This window comes from Pleurodeles waltl, chromosome 3_2, assembly GCF_031143425.1.
Source record: "Pleurodeles waltl isolate 20211129_DDA chromosome 3_2, aPleWal1.hap1.20221129, whole genome shotgun sequence".
Lineage (NCBI taxonomy): Eukaryota > Metazoa > Chordata > Amphibia > Caudata > Salamandridae > Pleurodeles > Pleurodeles waltl.
Window position 1 is genome coordinate 10,552,630 of NC_090441.1, and position 24,918 is coordinate 10,577,547.

The following is a 24,918-nucleotide window of genomic DNA, read 5'->3' on the forward strand; positions in this document are numbered from 1 at the left end:
TATTTAATAACCATTTCCTCTCCTGCCTACGATAAATTCTTCGCAAATCTTTCAGCTCCTCAGGATACCATGGCGCAGAGGGAGTGCGTTGGGCTTTAGAAGTTGCCGGGGTCTGAGGCGCTAGCAGATCAATAGCCCTTTTCAGACCTAGGTCAAAAATCTCTAGGTGTGAGCGGCCCACTGCTTTCGCCTGGTCCCAGCCATATTTAAATGCCTGGGGGAAATTGATCTTATTTATTTTATGCCATGGCTTTTTTAGTACAGTACTCAAGGGCAATTTCGGGGTGGGGGCAGGCCAGGTTAGCTTAATGGATAGTAGGCAGTGATCTGTCCAATCCAAAGCCCTGTTACCATTTCTGGAAATCAGTCCTGGTCTAATAAAGATAGCATCCAGCATGTGGCCCGTGGTGTGAGATGGTGAAATGTCTCCCAGGTGCCAATCCAGGCTCTGCATATAGCTAGTAAAATATGCTACGGGAGGCGGGTCCCTTAGGCCGGGCACACAACAGAACTCCTCCTAATTTTATTTTATATCCCTGGGGAAGTGACGCTCCCTGAGGGAAGGGGACGAAGGACACTCCTCCTTTTATAATTATAATATTTTGCCCCAGGGAGCCCTTGCAGGGGGGGTTATGTGCGCCCCATCCATTTTATGTCAAAGCACTACATTCCACTGAGACCCCACCCTGGGGCTTGATTAAAAACAAGAGTGGGTGATGCGCTTGTTTTTTTTTTTCCTTCAATTTTTGCCACATAATTTGCTGCAAACATTTTAAAATGTGCACTTTTGCCCTGGCAGGGTCCCTCTGGCACCCCTAGACCAAGGCTAGAGGGTCAGGTTATTCGTACACTACCTACCCCCCCCCCCCTCCCCCCCCAATTTTTTTCCTGTGTTTTTTTAGATGGCTGACAACACTCCTGGATGGAGTGTTGGCAGCCAATCAGAACTCTGTATGTGTATATATATATATATATATATATATATATATATATATATATATATATATATATATATATATATATATATATATATTTGTTTTTTATACTGTCATAGGCAGTGAGCCAGCAATTCATTGCCAATTTGTTCCTAGTCCCACATTCAAACTGGAAGTTCCAGTCAATCAGAAGGGGTTTATTTGGGATGTCCCCTATCCCAGGGGCACCAGGTGTATCCCTGTGAAGCACTATGGTTATCATTCAGCTGGAAGTTTAAACTAGGAACTCCTTGAACACAGCCAAACAGCAAAAATTCAGGGGCTATACAGGGAATAAATGAAAAATGGCAAGGTGTATAACTGGGCAAACGCAATTTGGACTTAAGTCTTTATAATAGGCCATATCATATCACTTTAGGGGACTATACTGGTGAAGAGCAGAAGGCCCCTTGTAAATGCAAAGGTTCAATTTTTAACACATCTATTCACAAATCACAACTGGGTCTTTCTGGGCACATGGAGGGCCAGGTTCATGCTCTCAAATGTCTGATTTTGGCCCTTCTGACGTATTAAAGTTGTAGGGAGGTTCCTGTTACTCCATTATACATTGGCTTTTAATGCACGGAAATAAAATGACCCTACATGTGAATGCACCGAATTGCATTTCTATCCTTAGGTTATGGATATAAATGTAAGTCTGTACTTCACTGCTCATATCTCACATTTGCATTTGTAAAATGGGCCTGTAATTCTGGAAGGAGTATTTTTGCCCTGCACTTAGCTGGACCAACGAAAGAGAATGGATTGTGGAGTGTCTAGATCCATTTCTGAATACATAATACGGCAAAACATACCCTTACACTACTTTGACAAGCCCAAGAATGCACATTTTGGGTGGTGAGTATTTCTGAGTTGAAAATCCAAATTGAGCAGCTGCAGCGATGTCTGTGCATATGTAAATTCAGTTTGTAAAATTGGTACACGAGCAAAACAGAAAATATTTTTGCGAATCTGTCCCAAAGCGAGGGAGAGAATTAAAAAAAATATGTCAGTGTGTGGATCTAAAGTGGGTTTTGAGGACCATCGGGTAAAAATGGCATGTTTTAAAGGAAAAGGGCATTTTCCCCAATTTGGGGTTCACCTCGATTCTCCTTGTCTTTAGATCTGGCCACGCTCCCCAATCGTTGCAACACAGGGTTCTATGGACGTGCACCGGTGTATCGGGGGGGGGGGGGGGGGGGGGGTACGGAGGACAAGCTAGCGTTTATGGACCATAAATATATTACTCATCGTTTAATTTTTAGACATTTTTTCAAAGAGCAAAATGGCCAATGGAATTAATTGTAGAGAATACGGTAGCATACTGAAACACCACCATTTTTACAGACTTTCTATTAATTGAAACCCTTAATTCACTGGAAATATGTAATTCAAAGTATACTTTTAAGTTATTTACGGGTACTTCTTCATTTCAGTTAAATTTGGGCTACGACACTACCTTTGTTTGTGTAATAACAATAAGCACTACGTTCATCTAGAACCAAAATAAAACCAGGCCTGCCCGTGACGAAAAAAAAAAACGTAAAGCCTGTAAGAAAAATTCAAAGCCTACTACATCACTGTTATACATTAAAAAAAATCACGTAAACAGCAACCATTGCCGCCTCGCTATTCGCCTAATATTCCCATGATATGCCGTCTGCGGTGCAGGAATGGCTGCAATTCCTTTTAAACCTCACTCTAGCAGCGGCCACGACCGAAATAAAACAATCGAAAATAACGCTTCCCCACCGGCCGGTCACGTTCAGGAACGAGACGTAGGCTCACCGCGGCCGGAAGTTCTACGTCATGACGTCACACCTGACAGCGGACCGTTAGGGCTTGGCCTACCTGATCTGGTCTGCAGGTTCGAGCGCCGGAAGTGAGCTACTTTGGCCTACCTTATCGTTACCTGTCCTAACGAAGACAGGGCCCGTGTTCCTGACCCTTCTTGCACACAAGGGTCAGGACTTAGATATAGACTATGTGGTTCACACTGGTCCACTCGTTCTCTGTTTGCAGTTGAAGACTTCCTTCTCAAGAAAGGGAAACTCTGAACGACACTACACAATCAATGGCTGCTCCCCAGAAGTTGCCAAGGTAAGCTCCACGAGATGGAAAGAACTCTTAGTCTCGGGCCAATGCCCAGGTTTTACGGGAGCCTATTTATTTATTTAATGGCGGATTTTTCGAGTTCTAGTAGTGCATGAATGGTGACTTCGGCATGGCTGAGTGGGATTTTCGAGTTCGTGCGATTAAATCGCGACAAGGCTGACCCTGATGTCCATCCCTCCGAGATAACATTAATCGGGTAACAGTGTAGGATCTATTTGCAACCTTAGAAACTGCTTGAGTAAGGTATGAAGAATTCCACAAAAAGGACATTTTATGACCACCGTCCACTTTGGAGCTGCATAAGCACCCAGGGAGAAGATAAAACCACGAACATGGATTTAAATGTGTTCAAGAGAAGGGTCCAAGTGAGTATTTTAAGTGAAAGAAAGAGTTGGAGACAGGGCAAACAGCACTGAGCAGGTGGAAATGGAGACGGTAGGTGGAAATAAAAGTGCAAAAAGTGGGTAAAGAGCACAGGAGAACAGCACAGGGGTGTGGCAGAAGAAAAGGGGCATTTTCGGCGTAAGAAAGGGCAGAATAGTATGCAATACTTTGGAAAGAAGGAGAAGGAATTGAGGTTATAGGCATAGGTGGAGGTATAGAGTGACGTGTAGAGGAGGGACCTTTTGATCTTCCTTCTTCATTCATTTATCTACCCACAGAGCCAAGGGTTGAAGAGATACTTAAATGCTGGTCAGAGCTTGGGAACTAAGAAGTGCACTTGACACATGTCCATTAATGTGAGAGGACTAAGGACAGAGATTAGGGTTGACCAAGAGCCCCCCTTAGAGGAATTCTGTAATCTGTTGGAGCTTGGCTGAGATTGTTCAAGCCAAGAAAATAAGACAACACGAGGCTGCAGCCTGGGGTTCAGCAAAGGGGTGCCAGATTGCCTCCAGAAACGGCAAATCGGCCACATTGACATTAGAGGTCATTGTCGAATTGTTACTTTGCCCACGGAGCCAAAAATCCTTGTGCTGAAAGGGCTAAGCTTGAACATAGGTTATCTGAATGACTGCGTCAGTTAGGAAGTGGTGATCTAGAACCGATCAGAGCTGTTGTCGCCTTGGGAGTACATTTGTAATGCTGGAGAATTCCACATTTAGTGGGCTAGAGGGAAGACCACCAGAAGGAATTACAGAAACCTGGATTTTATTAAGGAGATCCAACAGATCAAGAGTTGTGCACATGCGTTCTCTCTAGCTCTCCGTCACTTTTCTATTTCCTCTTTGAAATATGCCTCTGCTCACGTACTGTCATCTACTAAGTGGCCAACCTTAATCTTGATTTAAGATCAAAAGCTTGTTTAGTTTCAACAGTTGTGCACTTCAGTATCTTTAGGTCTGCTGTGGGTGTCCAACACTGGTTACAAATTTATAGAAATGAATTAGTTTTCAGAGCAAAGGGGTGCATCGCAAGGAGCTGGACTATGTCCAGGTAGAGAATTGCACATCTAGGAGAAGAGGTGCATCTCAAGGAGAAGGAATATGTCCTGGCTGGAGAATTGCATTTCAGGTAGAAGAGCTGTAAAGCAGAGAGAATAGCTACATCTCAAGAAGCAGGAGTGCATTTATTTCAGAGAGAAAACTAAATCCTAGGGAGTAGAACTGCTTCCCATGGAGATGAACTGCATCTCGGCTGGAGAATTGCATTTCCGGTAGAAGAGCAGTAAGTGCATCTCAAGGAGAACTGTATCTAGGTGGGAGAAATGCATTTCGGGAAGCACTCTTAGGTAGACAACTGCACCTCAAAGAGAAGAGCTCTATTCCATGGAAAAGAGCTGTGCCTCAGGGTGAAGAAATACACCACAGAGAGAAGTGCTGTAAACTAGAGAGGAGGCTTGCGTTTCAAGAATTGCATCACATTGAAATGAACCACACCTCAGTACAGATTGCTTCTCAAGTGGGGGTTGTGTCTGCTTAAAGGGCACCTAAGATAATTATGCATCAGAGGAAGACCAAATTATGCGGCAGGGTTGAACAGATGATGAGGCAATGCAACTCATGCAGCATAACATGGCACATTTTGTGATAGTATTATTTCATTATTTAGTTATTTTTTACACCTGGTAATAGTGTCTGGTAATCACGTTTTACCTTATTAGTAACAATTTAGCACGCAAACACAATAATAAGCAATTTAAAGATGACTAGTCAAACTTTGCAAAAAGCATTCAGGTGCGCAGGAATCTGAATCACTATATTTTCTGTAAGTTTTGGTCCATTTAAGCTAGAAACATTTGTTTTTGTTAAAATCTGCAAATTATGCAGATGATGAATTACGTTGCAAATGCAGCAAATACATACTTATGCAAAAATCGCTGCATCTGTAGAATCGCATAATTCCAGTGGCCCTGCGTAAGACAGAAAATTGCATCTCAGGTACGTTTACCAAGCCCAAATCCTGGAACCCTTTTCCATGCCTCATCTGTTCCTGCATCACTCCTGCAAGTGCCCATGTAAGAGCTATGTCATTATACTACTTCTGTGTCTAAGAGCAAAGACACTGCTATGTTAGTGGTTGCCATTAAAAGTGCTGTTGGAATAGGGTGACCAGAAGTCCCTCATTTCTCAAGGCAGTCCCGGTTTTCAGAGGACTGTCCTAACACTTTTCCTAATTTTCAGTAACTGACCTGGCTTTTAGGACAAAGATAAAGTCGTTGTGCAAAGCAGAAATGAAATTATGCTCTCCTTTTAAGAGAGACCTCTAATGTGATTTAATTGATCTGTTTCTTTCTGGTAGCACAGGAGGTCAGCTGCGAGCTCGCAACAGAGGAAAGCTAGAATAGGAAGGAGGGCTCAGGGAGAGTGGAGGTCCTGCCACAGCTAGTATTATATAACAAACCGCCTTGTAAATGTGTGTGTGTGTGTGTGTATATATATATATATATATATCATTTACATGGCTATATACCGGGACAGGTCAGACATAAAATAAAAGTAACACTAAAGACTTTAGTTCTGCTTTTATATCTGACATGTATGTCCCGGCATTTGCTTCTCAAAATCTGGTCACCCTACGTTGGATGGCATGCACCTAAACAGAAAATGAAGGCAGTGAATATGCCAGGACCCAGCCCAAGGAATGGTGTATGCCCCTGCTGGGAGAACCCACAGTGTCCTTTCACGAGTCTCAGATCAGAAACAGCGCTCCGGAGAGGCTGATTTACATATCGCTGAGAAACCTGTCCTTCACCTACAGACATGAGGGAGTGGAGTATGGGGAGATGGGGTGAGCTGGATCTAGACAAGCCCAATCTTGTCAGTGGTGTGTCTTGAACCCATGGCCTTACTCCGGGGCTAAATTTGTGCTGGTGATTACCACTTGAGGCCTCCAGTACTTTTTGGGGGGACCAGCACTTATTTTTCTGCATCATGCGTTTACTTGTAGCAAGAGGGAAAACAACAAAGCAGTCAGTCGGAGGAAGCAAAATACTGAAAAAAGTAATTAGAGGAGAAAGCAAGAACGTACAAGAGTGAGGTAAAGGGCAAGGGATTGTCTAGTAGTAAGTAGATTTAGGACTATGCAGCCTCTCAGGTGTGTCGACATTTAAATGCACGACCGCAGGAGGCTGAGCAAAGCTTTGAGCACTGGCAGTCTTTCTTTTACAACTTAACCACTGGCCGTCACCAGTGCAGTGCCATGTACCATAGGAGTGAATGCCATATAAACAAGGAAAGGTGCTCTTTGCTGGTGCTAGGGGATAAGAAGGTAGAATGGGTTGGTATGCCTTTATGGCCTCACAAGTGCAATCTCCTAGCGCAATGTCCTGCTTCACAAGGGTGAGTTATATTAATATTTGATCAAGGAGTGCAGGGGTCTCTGCGGGCGCACTTGGTGACGGTGTGGGCCATTGACATAAATCCCTCCCTTTCTGAGACTTTCCTTGCCTGAAATTTGTAGAGGTCAGCTGGGGTGGGCTAGGTGGGAGGGAGGCAGGGTGGGGGGGTTGGCATGCACCAATGATGCATCATGTTCGAAGATCTCGAGTGGAAGGTGGAGGGAGTGGATTGGTTTGGGACTTGAGGGGTGGACATACATGTGTCTTGACTTCTCCATTCAAGTGCTATGCTCGAGGGACGTGAGTAATAACGATGCACGGTGGGTGGGGGTATGTTCTGGAGCACAGAATAGTCCCTGGTGATGCAGGTTATGTTGAGGAGGTGTATGGAGTGAGGCATGGAGGAGAATCCATTATAGATCATACTAAAAAATAAAAATACATTTTGAAAGTGAGTCATACAGATCCCAAATGTCAAAGACAATGGGTTGAAATATCGGAGAAGCAGATTCTGCATAATTTAAGTAGACATCAGCTATTTAAACGTGGATATTACTGTATCATATAGAAATGAAGATGAGCAGGCCTTTATATAATCATGTGATAATGTGTTATCGGGCTCTGACTTGTCTCTGGAGTAAAATGGGGTTATGTGGTCAGAGGTGCACTCGTGACTTCCCATGCCCACTCCGTCAGTGCCCTGTCCGGTCAGTGCTGATATCTGCAGGCGATTGTGATGGGGTGCGAGGTCGTATGCCTTTCACCCTTAGTTGGATTACTAGGGCTGCTTTAGCGGTGGGCATGGCCTTAATAATTTTTTTTTTTTTACCCCTACCTTATACCTAGGCCTTTGCAGGAGATCTAGCGGCTCTAGCATTCCTAGTACGAGCCACCTCCTTTGACTTTCTCACACTTTTGTCCCACTCGTTACTTGAAGTTGGACTTAAAAACAGACGCTGGCATTAAACATAATAAAAAAAAGGGGCACTTCGGTCCTAGCGCTCATTCAGCCTGGAGCCATGTCATGGGCGCCGGGGGAGGGGAGAGGAATGAAAGGGAAGCGCCCCCTGACAGCAGGCTACAGCTGTCACCTTGTACGTTTCTATGGGGCAGGGGCTGTGCAGCCAGACGCCCTCATCCCACCGCCCATGAGAAGCATGCCATGTGCTTGCTGGGGGTGTAGAGCGAGCTCAAGTCCACACGCTTTTCTTTAGTTTTACCGGTACAAAAAAAAAGACAAACAGCTGAGAGGGGCGGACTGGAAGAGAGGAGGGGCGTGGGGGCGAGAAGAACCACCACAGGGTGAGCCTCCGTGTCCCATCCGGCCGTGTGCAGGAAGGGTGGCTCCCCGATGGGTTCACGTTCTCTGCAGCCTTCCCCAATAAAATACATATTTCATGACAATCCGCAATAGTAATCACAACTAATACAAATCAGATGTGTTCTGCCACTTGTACCACGATGGCAGGTAAAATTAATTAAAAAAACATGGTGCCACTGTCTCGACTGTGTGCCCGGCAGATTGGATATTATTATTTATTTTACCGTCTTGGTTGGTATCTGCACCTTGGTTGGTCATCTCACAGAATATACCACATTCGGTGGTACTCATTCAGTGAGGACACTCTTGAAGGGGGGGGAGTTGCAGAAACCTGCAGACCAACTACAGTGCCCTGTGACCAGGGGATGTCCTGAACTCTCACTGTAATAAAATGTGTTCTTTTCTCGCCAGCGGAAAATGTGGCAGGAACAACTGTCCTGCCCCTGCTTAAGGCCCCGTGGACTCCTCAAATTAAGCAAACTGCCCCCTAAAATCAGACTGTAAAATTAATTCTGCCGCGTCAGAAAACTGTTGAATTTGCTGCACCATGCCTATCCGTGCTCCGGAACTGGCACTCCGCCTCTCACAATGAGTGTCGGGGGTGGATGCCCCAGAAATCTGGACTCCGTGACTCAGAATCAGTGCTGCTCCGGCGTCGTGCTCATCCGTGCGCCTCCAAAAGGGCTGTCCCCAGATAGGGGTGCTGGGGAGGGGCGAATCCTTACAATAACAAGTATTCAGTAGTGGGCCGCGTCCGCCAGTCCTTTTCCTTCTCCGTGCCCTTCCATGCCCCTTCACGAGTCATGCTTCACTGAAGGGGGGGGCCTCTACCTAAATGAAGCGGGGGGGGGGGGGGGGGGGGGGGGGGTCTGGCGAACCCTGACGACAAAAAGCAGCATTTTTCAGTGGGCCATGTCCGCTTGTCCCGTTCCTGCTCCGTGCCCATCCATTTCCCTGTAAGGGGCAGGCTTCCCTGAGAAAGAGGGGCACAGGCGCTCTCGCACAGAAATTTTGAGAGGTGCTCTATTCCAGCCTTCCTGTTTTCGGTCCTGCTTATTCCAAGTAATAATACCCTTGCGATGAAAGGAGACTTAGCATTGCACTGACAGCCCGTTTACGGCCCAGCTTTCAAAGCGCCGCGGAGCACCTTTATTCCGCACAACACTATAGCAGAGAATCGAATGCATCAAAATTCTGTCCCAAAATTACATCCGCTCTGTACTAACCCTCCCTTTCAGGCAGTGTATATGGAGCTATTCAAACGTGTGGTGTACATCCATCACTAAATAGATGGCCACGGAGAGAGCGATATATCGCCATACCTCGATATGCGAGAACCAGGCATGCGCTCTGCGTTTATCCCTTGATGTGTCACATCCGGTATCACTCATCACTCCATATGCGACAAGTATTAGGACAATATATCCTTTAGTACGTCACGGACATTATGGTGTTCGTGATACCTTCATGTTTTGAGAGTTACGTATGTTCGTCCTTTAGTACGTCGTAGCATGATGGGAATGTGTATCCATTCCATAATATGTTACAGTCACTGGTATATATGTATATATCCCTTAATATGTCAGACCATGAAGGCAGAATATGCCTGCCCTCCACTCCATGTGTTACATATGCCACATTTCTGAGGGCAATATAGCCATCAGTCGATATTTCACACCAAGCATGGTGATCTGTGCCCATCCTTCGTAGTATGTCACAAACATGAGGGTAATATATCGTGAAAGCTTGGTTTTCAGCAACGAGGGGTGCGATATATCACACCCAAGAGCGCGTATATGTCTGTTCCTAACGATGTCTCAACCCCAAGAGCTGTATCCGTCCCACTTTTGATATGTTTCAGTGCCACAAAAGCGATACATTTCCACAACTTAGTGTGTCGCAACCACGAGGGCAATTTATACGTGTCACAACCATGAGGCGATATAAGTGCATTCCTCGATATGTCACCCCCAAGTGAGCGATTTATATGTAATTCTATTCCTAAATATGTTATAACTGAGAGCGGTATCCCCAAACCCTTTTGTTATGCCGCTAGCACGAGGACGAAAACCCCCACTCCTTAGTGTGTTACACCCGCGAGAGCGCTATATGACCACTCCCTAGCGCGTCACAAACACAAGGCCACTATATGTTCGCCCCCTAGTGTGTCACGCCCGCGAGGGCTCTTAATATCCATCCCTTACTGTGTTACTATGTATGTCCACTCGTTAGTGTGTCACAACATCAAAGGCGATATATGGCCACCCCTCAGTGTGTCACACACCGTCGAGGACGATAAGTCCACCACTCAGTGTGTCACACCAACAAGGGAAGCATTTTCATCCCTCAGTATGTCCCACCCAAGAGTACGATATATGTCCCGCCCTAGTGTGCCACACCCACGAGTACGAGATATGCATAGCCCTAGTGTGCCACACCCATGAAGAAGATATATGCCCCGCCCTAGTGTGCCACACCCACGAGTACGATATGTGGCCACCCCTCAGCGTGTTCACAACAGGAAAGGATAGGTCAGCCACTTTAGCAGATATCCGATGGTGATGGAGTGAAATTGAACCCGCCCCGAGGCAGGCGGAGACGCCCCAGTCTTTATTCACAGCATCTCCAGGAAGTGATGTATTCAGATCCGGCCCGAGTCCTGTTTCATGAAAGGAAATGGTTTGTTAAACGAGTTCTCACTTCCGGGTACCTCCCTTCGTTTTGGAGGATAATGTACAAAAGTTTCAGCAGAAAGAAAATAATCTGCAACTATAAAACACAGCAATATTTGGAAATATAACACAAATAAGCAAACAAAACGTAATATAACGTTGGTAAAATGAAAATCATATTTTAAACCCAAGAGGGCCGGGCACCCTAATGGCAGGCATGTCATTCGTGCTGGTTTTAGTAGAGCAAGTTTTTACGCAAGGGGGCTATGTGAAGGTATTTATTATATTGTAAATTCATTTATAGAGCGCTTCCGCTAACGAGGTAGCGTCGGGGAGCACGCTGCACCGGAACACACGGTTAGTGGTTAATCCAAAGAATTTAGTTAGGTTAGTTTTTGTGCTTTCAATGAAACTATTGCTACATCCATGTGTTACAAACGTGTAAACATGTATTCCTTCTGCCTTCCCGAACCGGTTTCATTTCTGTTATTTCTACTGTTTCGCGATTTCAGTGCCTCGTGAAGCGTAGTAAGCGCTATATCAGCGCTATATAAATTACTTTTTGTTCTGGTGAGGCGGGGCAGGTGTGCCCCAGGCCTTGGCACTCCGCCACCCGCCTGGAAGTTGTTGTGATGCAGATGTGCACAGCATTTCCCCACCTAGTTTATTGAATTACCAATCATCACCTCAGTCACTCGCCGCAGACAGTCAACAGTGTGTATTGTGTATGCACAGATGTATTTGTGGATTGGTTCGGCATCGCCCCCTCCTTTTCTGGAGGGTGGGGTGGGTGGACTCCCAGACCACGAGAGTGAACCAGATTCCCAGAGCCAAGCGCCACCACGCCCAGGGCAAGGCTTTCCTTTTACACGTCAGCCGTTGCCGTCCGGTGTGGCCCTCCGCACACCGAAAGTGGACTGCCAATTCCAGAAGACACACTGCTTTTTGACGGAACTGGAAGCCGTGTGCCCTGACATTGCAACCCCTTGGTGTCCCTCTAGAAGGCAGCTAAGCGTGTGGGGGCACCGACGTGGCTCCTTCTGGGGCAAACAGCAGCTGATCCATTAGAAAACTCAGTGATGTTAGTCAGGACACCGAGAGAGTGACGCAAGGAGGAAGAGAGGAAGTGATGACACTTACATAACTCATTGTGCAAAACAGAGTGCCTCTAGTTGCTAAAAACCGAATTGCAAAGACCATCCTCTCTTTAGATATTCTACCAGGTTTATCCCTTGGAAAACTTCTGGCATACGAGAACAACAATCGGAGGATTCAATCAAATACACAACATTGGTCGTACCCAGACAACGGCCTAAGGATTAGTAGCAGGACAAAATTGGGTCTGTGTTTCCGCTGTATAGATGGGCACTATTCGATTAGTCGTGGGGTCGCGTGGATGTGCATTCTGGCGCCTCGCGATGGCACCGGTTTTGGTGCATGGTTCTACGGGTGCTTTCGCTGTCCCTTCCATGCATGCAAGGATGCCAGCCCTCAACAGGGTCCCCGTGGTGTAAACCGCGGGCCTTTCTCTGCCAGGGCCCCGCTCTCTGATTTTCCAAGAAGGTGATGTCCCTCGACAGCGGTCAGCAGCGAAGATGCTGCCGTTCTCCGGCCTGATGATTAAATGCAGCCCCGCGTCAGGGGCCGCCTGGGGCTGCCTATCGATAGAATTCGTTTCACAGAAAGCAGCTAACAACGGAGTCCTGTCCGCGGAATCATCATCGCCAACCATTCGACCAGTTTAAAAATTAATAAAAATAACCAACCTTTGGCGCATTTCTAAACGCGCGAGTTATAGCGTCGTTTGCTATGATCTACTCAGTCCCACGTGTACACCCACTAAAATGTCCCTGTTTCCAAAGGGTTGGCGTTCCATATTTATAGACACACTCTTTGTCTCTTGCCCCCTCCTCTCTCACGCGTGCTCTCTCTCTACATTCATGGAGTATTGAAGTTTTCATACCTCCTCATATTGTGCATCAAAAGCACAAAATGTAGTTTGTGTGTGTATTGTCTGGTGTTTTTATTTCACAAAATGCAATAGTATAAATACCTACATTTCGCAGGGAATAGTGAAGTATGGCTATTTCACAGGGAACTGTGAAGTATGGGAACTTTTTCACTGTCCTTGTGAAAGAAAGGTTTAATGTTTGCCCCCGAGCCATACTGCAACGTGCAGCTTGGACAGTCAAATTATGCAGCAAGGCTGTCTACGCGGTAGAGAACATTTTCCTAAAATTCTGCAAAGTATGTGGCAAATGCAGAAAGTTCATCCATCATTAAGCAGGCAGTGCTTAAACCACCGAATCGCATAAATCTCTTGTTCCTCGCCATTGTTTTAGCAGACATTTATTCGTGAAAGGTAAATGTTACCTAAATATTATAATACCAATCAAGGGCATTGTTAGCTGCACATCGAAGAAATCAGCTTTAATGCTAACTACCCCTAGAATAAACGTAATTCAAAAACATATCTGTTCCATGTGTAATATCGTCCTTTATTGACATCTCTGGGGTCTAGTGACATTGATAAATTACGTCATCAGAAACCCTCGATTCCAATATTGGACCATATGTCATAATTACTCAGTATGTATCAGCGATACATGAGAGTGTGTGAGTGCTGGATTACTATAAGTGCGTATATGTTTTATAAATATGTGTGTCCGTGCTCGCTTGTGTTTGATCACTATATTATATATGTGTGTGTTCATATAAAAAAATGTGTGTGTGCATGTTGTTTTAGATTGATAACAATAATAGTTGGGTAGAGTGGATACATGTATAAAGTATATTATTTCATCATTTAATTGCGTATAGTACAATTTTTATAATAATGTAATGTATAATAATGTAATGAATAAGTGTATTATGGGATCGTGTACCTGCACAGAGTACGACTGTTATAAACATGTACTATATAATGTGTATTATTGGATCATACAACTACATACAGTTCCACTGTTATGGTAATGTAATTTATAGTGTAGTAATGTAATGTATAGTGTACATTATTACATCATACAACTATCTAGAGTACCACTGTTATAATAATGTAAAGGATAATAATGCAATGTATAGAATTGGATCATGTACCTATATAAAGTACAATGTTCTAATCAATCTTAGATGTGTACTGATTTCTTTCACACAGATGGGCACACATATAAATAATACAAGTGTTTATATAATAGCGTACATTTATATAAATGTATAGAATATATATTTATGTACAGACAGGTAGTGACACTGATTTTGTATATATCGTATGTGTGTATTTATTGCTGTATTTAAGAAGAGAGAGGTTGCGGAGATAATGTAAACATGTGTCTACCTCTATGTGGTATCGCTGTGCGACTGTTTTATTTGTGGATATGTATCTTCCTACGTGTAGAATTGGGTAGACAAGTATTGTGGCTATCCTTCGCATCGCTGCTACTATTTACGTCATACATGCATGTGTTTCTGTCTCTGGATAGATTTTAATACAATCTGTATGCACTATGTATGATGCTTGGCTACAGTATGTAAACGTGCAGCTCTTTACACACACAATAACACACAGCTTGCATTGAATCGTATACTCTCAGTAGCATCTGCTCTAAAAATACCCGTGGAAGTCTCTGATCGTATCCCAAGTTCCGTGGCAGTCGCCAATCCAGCTGGCCCTCGCCTCGGTGGCACTCGAACACCTATAGAAGGTAAATGCCACGTGTGTATACATACCGGCCGGGTCCCTTGCTGCTGGCTCGTCACATAGACGTCCCATCCGCCTCTCTCCGAGATACGTTTCACCCTGGCGGCCGATGCACATTAGGTGAGCACTGACAGCAGCCCTCGCCCTCCATTCTGCAGGCAGCGGCACTCTGCTGCCAGCAGCCCTGGGAGGGTGCTTAATGGGTGCAGGGGCCGCCGCTGATTGGCTGGCGCGGGCTCCGACGTCACGGCGCTGTGCATAAGGCTAGGGCTGGAGCTGGCCTGGACCAAGCAGAGCATCCTCGGGCTGCAGCGAAGGCAGGGAGAGAGGCAGGAAGAGCGGCAGCGAACCCGGGCCTGAGCAGGAGCCAGGGAGGGAGAAGCGCACGGGGCATAGCGGGGCAGAGTCCGGCTCCAGCGCCACTCACTGAGATTTGTAGGGGGAGAACCGGGCTCGTTTCCCACCGCTCTACTCAGTCTGAGCTCTGCAAAGGAAGAAGCGCCCAGGGTACAACCGGGCTTGTGCCCACATCACCCCAATGAGACTGAGATCTCCGACGGGGGAACCCGCACCGCCCAAAATTGACTGAAATCTACGCTGCCAGGGGAGAACCAGGGTCGTACCCCCACCACCCCAAAGACTGAGACCTGCAAACGGACAGCGCTGCCAGGAGAGAACCGGGCTCGAACACACCATACACCCTGAGTTCGGCAGGAGCAGAGACAGGCATTTACCCCAACAGCCCACAGTCTGAGACAGCCACGGGAGAGGCCAGGGGGCGCCTCCCGCCCTACGGACAGGGAGACCAGAGGGGCCAGAACCTGTCCCACAGACACTCCTTACCCAAGGGCGTCGAGAGCTGCTTGTTTACAGTGTAAGGGGCAGAAGCATGACACCACACAGGCACTGAGAACTGCTTCCTGCCGTGGGGGGAGACACTTACCTTCAAGGCACTAAAGAAAGGGAAACAAGGAATTTTCGCAAAGCTACACTGCTGGCAACCATAACCCCGTGAAGCCCCTCCAATAGTGATGTCTGCAGGTTAGAACCTCAACCCAAAGCTCCGTTTTTGTTGGTGTGTTTGTTATTTGTTTATTTTTTTACATTTTATGTAGTTGGCACGGTTTTGCTTTTCTGGACACTGATGCACTTTGACTACTGACTCCGCTACCTCCGACCTGAGTACAAAGCAGACCGCATGCGGTTTAAAAAGCCTTCGTCGCTGTTTCTTTGCTGATTTCTGTTGTGGTGGCCCCGGAGTCTCCAGCCCTGACGAGGCACGTCTTCTCGCCGCTTTGAGGCAATCTGCCTCCCATAGGACACATCTTAGAAGATTCGTGTTTTCCCACCCGTCAGGCCGCTTTGCTTTTGCATGTCCGCAATTGACAGCTGGGGAGAGGAATAAAAGGGAGCCTCCAAAATCTCATCCAAAGACAATGGTGCACTGCGCGGCGTGCGAACGGCCCATCCTGGACCGCTTCCTGCTGAACGTGTTGGACAGGGCTTGGCACGTGAAGTGTGTGCAGTGCTGCGAGTGCCAGTGCAACCTGACCGAGAAGTGCTTCTCAAGGGAGGGCAAACTCTACTGCAAGAACGACTTCTTCCGGTGAGTGCTGCGGGCGCCTACCGGCCGTCCATGCTCTGCTGCTCCGTCCATGCTCCCCCCGTCTCTCTGCTGCCCTGTCCATGCCCCTTCTGTCTTCCTGCTCCCTCCGTGCTTTGCTCTGTCTCTGATGCTCCCTCCATGCTCCCCTCTGTCTGTCTGTTAGTCCGACCGTGCTTTCCAGTTGTCTGCCTGCCTGTCTGTCTGCTCCATCCATGCTGCCTTCTGTCGGTTTGTCTGCTGCTCGGTCCATACTTCCCTCTGTCTGCTGCTCGGTCCGTGCCCCCTCTGTCTGTCTGTCTGCTGCTCGGTCCATACTTCCCTCTGTCTGCTGCTCGGTCCATACTTCCGTCTTTCTGTCTGCTGCTCGGTCCATACTTCCCTCTGTCTGCTGCTCGGTCCATACTTCCGTCTGTCTGCTGCTCCGTCCGTGCCTCCCTCTGTCTGTCTGCTGCTTGGTCCATACTTCGTCTGTCTGCTGCTCGGTCCATACTTCCCTCTGTCTGCTGCTTGGTCCATATTCCGTCTGTCTGCTGCTCGGTCCATACTTCGTCTGTCTGCTGCTCGGTCCATACTTCCCTCTGTCTGCTGCTTGGTCCATATTCCGTCTGTCTGCTGCTCGGTCCATACTTCCGTCTGTCTGCTGCTCCGTCCATATTCCGTCTGTCTGCTGCTCGGTCTATACTTCCCCCTGTCTGCTGCTGCTCCGTACATACTTCCTTCCCTCTGTCTGTCTGCTGCTCGGTCCACACTTCGTCTGTCTACTGCTCGGTCCATACTTCCGTCTGTCTGCTGCTCCGTCCATATTCCGTCTGTCTGCTGCTCGGTCCATATTTCCCTCTGTCTGTCTGCTGCTCGGTCCATACTTCCCTCTGCCCGTCTGCTGCTCGGTCCATACTTCCCTCTGCCCGTCTGCTGCTCGGTCCATACTTCCCTCTGTCTGTCTGTTGCTCCGTCCGTGCCTCACTGTGTCTCTGTATATCTGTCAGCTGCTCCATCCAACCTTCCATCTGTCTATATGTCTGTCTGTTTGCTCTCCCCCAAGCGGCTGTCTCCCTGTATCTCTCCCCATATACCGGTACTTCCGGCATCCATCCATCCATCCTTCGGTATATCGCCCTCTGTATGAAAGTATGTACACGCTTCCGTTGATGCAGCCATCCAGCTGCCTATCACCTTTGTCTGTGTGTCCATCCTCCCTGATATGTTTGGTTATCTGTATGTCTGTCGGCCCTTTTCTCCATACGTACGTCAGTCCACCCGCCTATCTCATGCCAGCTGTCCCTCGGTTTACTTCTAACTCTGCATCCTTGTCCCTTTATTGGCCCACGCAGCCACGTAACTCTTTGTATGTCTGTCTGTACCTAGATCCATCCTTCCATTCATCTTTCTGCATATCTACCTCCGTTTGTATGCCCATGTATCCATCCTGTCTATCTGCATGTATTCATCCATCTACAAATCCATCCTTCCATCTTTCGTTATGTTTGTCCACACAGATACATGGGAGGAAGGATCAATGTGTGTGTAAATATATATATATATATATATATATATATATATATATATATATTATGTTAGTAGGTGTGTACTTTACATAGTAAAAGTATTTATACACGTATATATTATTTCTTTTTGAGCTATGCATCCGTACATCTACTTCTCTATCAGTCCTTACATCCATGATTCTGTCTGTGTCTCTGAATATCTATGCATCCAGCTCCCTGGCTGCCTGTCTGTTTTTCTCCCTCACTCCCCCGATCTCTTTTGAAGTTACACATATGTACAAACAGTGGGATATTCATCTGTATCCGTCTTTGCTATAGACGTGTATGTACGCGGAGCGCATGTTTCAGGTATGTATGCTCCCAAACGAAGTGAGACATGCATGTTGTACACAAACAAGCAGATGGGCTGTCGGTGAGAATGCGTATCTGACATAAACGTTGGAATATGAAAATACCAGTGTGGCTGCAAGTGTGTAATGCGTGCATGGGTTGGAGAACGATTGTGTGTGTGGCACAGAGATTGAGTCTGTGACCTACGGGGGGGTGGTCTGCACGTGTGTGGACGTACGGGCCTGCGCGTGTGTGCATTTTAACGCGTGAGTGTTCGCGTCTGATATAAACTCGTGCACACACACACACACACACACACACACACAGAGGCACTGCACTCTCCGCGCACGGACGGGCCTGATCTCCGGGGGACAGTGCCACTGTGGTGCTCCTGTGCCCGGCTCAGGGGTCAGGTGCCCAGCTCGCTCAGCATCGGGTTCACAAGCCAGAGGGCCCGACTTAAGCTTGTAAACAGATGCGTGTTTACATTCTCCGCACAACGCACAGTCACATACTTGTACAAAGAGAGCTGTGGAAATGTTTGTGTGTTTCCGTCTGTGTTTGCCGTGGTGCTGAACGCGTGGCCACTTCTGAGCGCATCCTCCTACACATGAAACCAGTGCGGGTCTGTGCTTCCCCGGGACATACAGGGCACACTGAATTGAAAGGAGTCTCTGAAATAGGACTTGTTATGTTGCTGTGGGCCCCTCACTGCCGTCCATGTGTTCCGTGGAGGTGGGTGGACGTACACAGCAAACCCGGCCCCGTGCTGGCATTCTGTGAGGCCAGAGTGTCGTGATCTTTGCCGCACTCGGCATATCAACTAGTATCGATTCAACTTTCCCAAAATGTACTGTATTTTGGCCACCTCCGTCCCGGGAATTCACACCCAAATGTAAAATGAAAAAGAAGAAAAGCATCGGCACTAGTAAATGCCTTTAATGATGGCGCCCCCGGTGCTGTTTCCCGGGTCACGATGGGGGCTCCTGTGATCACTTGATGGATTCCACTGAGGCCCATCTTCAGCCTATGGTCCTAGGAAGGGACCTCGGTGGACCGGCCGGGCACTCGGTCTGCAGCAGGGACCAGCGCAGGAATTTCTCTCCGACGCTTGATGTAGGAAGGAGCTTGTGAGTGTGTCATTGTGACTATGGGCTATTAACAAAGACATTACCTGTTTGAAGTTGGAAACCGATGGATGACACGCGTGTCCTGCTTGTCTAGAGAAGGCCACGCATTTATTTTTTATTGTAGGCGCTACATCTTGAAAGGGTGGTTGGGGTACACTAAGCGGTGGCAGTGCCTGGCACCATCTGTGTAACGCAGGAGTTGCATACATCCTGTGTATTCCGTCCTGCGCACACAATGGGGTGACACATGTGCTCGGCTGCACACACCACAGTCCGGCCTGCGGGGGCGGTGCGTGGCATCTGCCCGCTGTGACGGCCGGCTGTGATTTTTAGGAAATGTGCGATAACGGGATTTGAATAAGACGGGTGTTTGAGCAGGAAACGGCGGACGGCGTAGCTCAGACGCGCAATCCACATCGCCCAGACTCCAAATACGGTGCAAAGACAAGCGTTCTCCGCTGTGAGTGTGTGCGCACCCGCCACTAGTGGTCAGGGTCGTCGCAGCGCTGTCCGACTCGTGCAGGCGCAATAAAATGTAACTTCCTTCAGGACCATTCATTGTTTGTGTCACCGTGGGCCACTTTTCGAAAAGCAGAGCGCGTTTCTTCTTTCACAGACGTGGAAAATGAAACTTGCTTCTGCTTTTATTGTTTTATATTTTACGTCGTATATCAGGCCTGGCTCCTTTCATTTTTCAGATTTTTCTGGAGACACGGCTGGAGGCGATATATATAGAGAGAGAGAGACGGAGAGAGAGAGTCCTCCTTCGATTGTCCGTCGGTTTATCCCGAATTTTGGTAATGTTTTACCCAGTTTTACTCTCAATGTAGATAGGGTTCACGACCCCTCCTTGTTGTGTTTACTACAGAATTCCAGGAAAAAATACAAAGGACTCAATGTCAGGGAAGAGCGAGGGCTGGTGTGTGCGACTGTGTATGTACAAGTGTGGGGGGTGCGTGACTTTGCTGTGGGGTGTTTAAGCTTGTGTGGGAAACGGAGAAACGGCGCGGACTAACGCGAGACATGCGACGTTTAGGAATCAAACATACTCTTTTTAATGTGACTGCTCGAGAGAAACTACACACATACACAACGGGACTCCTGAAGACTAGAAACGAGACAGAAAAAATAGTGGGGATAGTATTCTAGAAAACAGGGATTTCAACAATATTGCTTGCTAATCAGACACCTACAGTTATTGGGGTTTATCCTTTTGCCTTCAGTCGTTAATCTCAGATTGATGTAATTTTAAATTGCATCATCCACCAGTTCTCTCTCGCAGCCCAGCTCGGCGAAAAACGGGAAAATCAAACTCAACGCAAACGTTGTCTGTCTTTGCATCCGCTCTTTATTTGTCGTTTTATTAAATGCATTCTTTATGAGTATATGAAATGCCTACCTTTTATTAACGGGGCATGCTTAAATACATTGTAAAACGTGCTTAGTAAATCCACAGCGTCGATTTTGTGTACGTTATATTTTTCTTGGTCGCCTATAATGTGACATTTTTTTCTTACGGAACCCTCTAAGGTCTCCTTAGTGCCTGCCACAAAATAACTTCTCTCTTGGTACTTTTTAAATCTAAAGTGTTATTATTACTCCGCTGAATTGTATAGATGCCCATAGCCGTGGTCGGGGGCGAATACTTCGGTAGGCCGCAGCCCTCCTTTAAGGATGCGCCTCTGGAGTGATGTCCAGCGACCATCGTAACAAAGGGCTACGCGGAGTCCTTGCTGTGGCTGGCTGCTCGGGCATTACTAGATGGTGGATGGCTCTGGATTGGCCTGGGTGCCGTGGCCACTGCGGAGTACTGGGATATATATAATTCGTGTGTAACGCCTGCCGCGACGTAAAAAAGAATGAAAATAATGCGCATGTCAATGGGGCAGAAATATGAGTCACTATGTAATGTACTAAGTTATAACGTCACTTCCTTCCTCTCTCCATGTGGCAGGCGCTTTGGGACCAAGTGTGCGGGCTGCGCGCAGGGCATCTCCCCCAGCGACCTGGTGAGGAGAGCGCGAAGCAAGGTGTTCCACCTCAACTGCTTCACCTGCATGATGTGCCACAAGCAGCTGTCCACGGGCGAGGAGCTATACATCATCGACGAGAACAAGTTCGTGTGCAAGGAGGACTACCTGAGCACTAACGGTGTAGCCAAGGAGGCCGGCCTGCTGTCAGGTAAATCCCCAGGTAAAGAAGAGCGATTTATGCGTACCATGTGCCAGCTGTCACCTCACCACAGCGTGAGGACACACGTCACTGGGAGAACGCACTCTTAAATATAGACTCCTGGGCACCACGGTGCCGCCAACGAGGCCGGCCTGCAGTTAGGTAAATCCCCAGGTAAAAGAGCGATTTATGTGCACCATGTGCGCGCTGACACCTCACCTCACCATGAGGACACACGTCACTGTGAGAACACACACTTAAATACAGACTCCTGGGCACCACGGGGCCGTCAACGAGGCCGGCCTGCAGCCAGGTAAATCCCCAGGTAAAGGAGCGATTTATGTGCACCATGTACGAGAAATACTTTACCTCACCCTGAGGACACACCTTACTGTGAGAACACACACTTAAATATAGACTCCTGGGCACCACGGTGCAGCCAGCGAGGCTGGCCTGCATTCAGGTTAATCCCCAGGTAAAGGAGCGATTTATGTGCACCATGTGCGAGCTGACACCTCACCTCACCATGAGGACACACGTCACTGCGAGAACGCACACTTAAATATAGACTGCCCGGGCACCACGGTGCAGCCAGCGAGGCTGGCCTGCATTCAGGTAAATCCCCAGGTAAAGGAGCGATTTATGTGCACCATGTGCGAGCTGACACCTCACCTCACCATGAGGACACACGTCACTGCGAGAACGCACACTTAAATATAGACTGCCCGGGCACCACGGTGCCGCCAACGAGGCCGGCAGGTAAGCCCCAGGGTAAAAGAGAGCGATCTATGTTCACATTCAATGAGTTAGGAGCTGTCGCTTCACCAGAGTGTAAGGACAGGCCTGCTTTCATTTAAAGCTAAAGTAATGTGATGTTTGTGCACATTCTCTGATTTAGTAGCTGTCCCCTCACCAGAATGACACGCACTAGAGAATATGGATTACCTAAGCACCAGTGGTGCAGCCACAATAACAGGCCTGGTTTTAGGCAAACCCAAAGGTGAAGAAGAGCGATTTATGTGAGTCTTCGCCGGAGAGGGCGGGAGTCCATCACCCCACCAAACTGTGAGGACGCGCCCATATATATATATGTGGACTACCAAAGAAGGGGCCAGGGATGCAGCCAGAGAGATGGCCTGCGCTCGGGTAAATCTAGGGGCAAAGAAGAGCGATTTATGCGCGTCTTCACCGAGGTTGGTGACCTCACCTCATCAGACCAATGTTGAATGTAAGTGAGCACTGTCTCGAACGGCTGACGCTCGCCCACTTAAATGAACTCAAGGCAAGAAAGAGCGGTTTATGTCTGGTACCGCCGGCACAGGCGGTCTCTCCCTTGTGACACTATGAGATGCTCTATCGCGCAAAAAAATCACAGTAAAATATAGGGATTTAAAACTACCGGGGGGCTTGGCACATTCCTGGAATGTCAGAATGTAATAAAAATGTAGAGTTAAGAGTTGGCATCCGAGCCCCAGAGCGTCGCATCCAACTGCAATGTCAGCACGAGTGTGTTTATGGTACACAGTGTAGGGGTGCCCCTGCTGTACACTTGTAATGATAGTTTTGGTGAGTGCATGTTCTCAAGGAACTCCCTCCGAAGGGAGTGGGGCTGCAGTAAGTAAAGCGCCTCCGCCCCTTCCTCCTCAACCCCTTTTTCTCCCCCACCTCATCGCTTCCCCAGCTCCTGAGAGCCAAAACTACAGAGCGCTTTATAATCTGTCAATCGTGGCTTGTATACCCCCAGGCTCCTGAAAAAAAGTTCAAACTGTCTGCCCAAATACACTTTAAAGTCGTCCCTACACAAAAAAAAACGGCCCAAAAATACAAAGGAAATAGAATATCCTAGACTAAAATGCCAGTATTTTTAAAGTAGCTTGCCGTGAAAAATCACATCTGTGCGATTTAAAAATAATATCGAATGTTTCAGTTGTTTTGTATTCGAAACACGATTTGAAAAGGAGGCAAAACACATATAAACAATTTTAAAAGCCGCTGGATCAAGTCGAATAATGTAAGTATGTATTTTGGATAGAGAGAGAAGGGCTTCTAGTCAAAACAAAAGCCGATAAAAGCGGTTTACATTAGGCGCATGTATTGATGGGAATTAGCACCCATTGACGAGCTAAAAAAAAATCAAACAATAAGGCTGTTTAAAATTAATACATATTTGGTGTGGGGATAAAGCTCGTCTAGTAGAATTAAAAAGCAAATAAAGCGATTTATAAATAAATACATAACAGACTGTAATGTGTTTCTGAATCATTCATGTAAGAATTGAACATTAAATACGGCTATCGGCGGCAAATAAAAGCGAATTAAATCGAACATATTACTACGAACATCATTTTAAAGAAGTTCGATGGGTTAATAAATTAACAGCAGTAATGCGTTTTGCCGTCAAGGGCCTATGTCGGACTGGGAGAAGACGCATTGCCGGTGAATGGGCGAGGTTAATGTTTAAGCACTGTAACTAACACTTAGTTATTGAAACGCTACATCTAAACCTTCAATGGTGGAAGCGTTGTAGGTAAACGTTGAATTATTAAAGCGCTCAAACTAGAAAGACGGTTGTTAAAGTTATTGAGGAATTACTAAGTTAATGAATAAGGTGGTATATTTAGAATTGGAGGTACTGGACCTGGGTGGTTGTGAGCCCCCCCCCGGACACGGCGACCCCGGACCTCGCTGATGCGGTCTTGTCTTTCTTGACAGTGACAGGCAGTGACCCTAGTTTGTCTCCTGACTCCCAAGACCCGTCTCTTGACGACGCCAAGGACTCGGAGAGCGCCAACATCTCGGACAAGGAGACCGGAAGCACCGAGAACGACGACCAGAACCTGGGGGCCAAGCGGCGGGGGCCCCGCACCACCATCAAGGCCAAGCAGCTGGAGACCCTCAAAGCGGCCTTCGCGGCTACCCCCAAACCCACCCGCCACATCCGGGAGCAGCTGGCGCAGGAGACCGGCCTCAACATGAGGGTCATACAGGTGAGCGGAGCTGCGCCAAGCTTCTAAGCGCTATAGATATGCAGCTATGACATAATGCGGCGCGAGGTATACAGGTCAGAGTTGTGAGCGGCGCACATGGCTGCGTTGGAGTGGGGGGGGAGAGGGGTCGAGACTTCGAAACACTATATCACAAGCGGTTTATAAGGATTAGCGTTGTGGGTCTTTCTGGGTGGCATGTAGTGGGGTTTCCAAGCTGATGGGGTTGGTGCAGGTACATTAGAAACAGAGATATGGCTCAGTTTGGGGGGCTGGGGGGGCACTGGTTGTGGACGCGCCTCCACCTCATACAACTGTTGGGTTGGGGGGCGATAGTAAGCAGGGAATACAAAATGGGTTACTAGAAGCCTTCTAAGCACTTAACCTCGCAGAAACTGAGGCACGATATGGACCACAAGCGAGTTATTCAGGCCGGCATTATGGGGAGCTTTATGAAATAAAGTTTGGTTGAGGAGTTCCACTGTATCTCACCATAACTGAAGCAACCATTAACCTGCAGGTAGTGGGGCCTGTGTTGTTGTCAAAGAGAGAGCGTCTCTAGCGGTTCATAGGGGGAAACCCGACTTGGCGCTTTGCACCCTTGCTTCTGCAGCACCTCAGGCCTGGTGCC

At 47.4% G+C, this 24,918-nt stretch overlaps 1 protein-coding gene across 5 annotated transcripts in view; it reads left to right on the forward strand.

Moving 5' to 3' along the window:
• The first annotated feature begins 2,813 nt into the window (after positions 1–2,813).
• LHX1 (LIM homeobox 1) overlaps positions 2,814–24,918 on the forward strand; it is a 42,011-nt gene continuing 19,906 nt past the window's right edge. The window contains exons 1-3 of one of the 5 annotated variants that reach the window (XM_069226567.1): positions 2,814–3,074; positions 21,086–21,324; positions 24,016–24,290. In XM_069226567.1, coding sequence (XP_069082668.1) covers positions 3,049–3,074; positions 21,086–21,324; positions 24,016–24,290 — 540 coding nt within the window. In that variant the 5' untranslated portion in view covers positions 2,814–3,048. Of the gene's footprint in view, positions 3,075–14,752; positions 16,167–21,085; positions 21,325–24,015; positions 24,291–24,918 lie in introns of those variants that run through there. The other 4 variants (XM_069226563.1, XM_069226565.1, XM_069226564.1 and 1 more) reach the window with 4 other exon arrangements.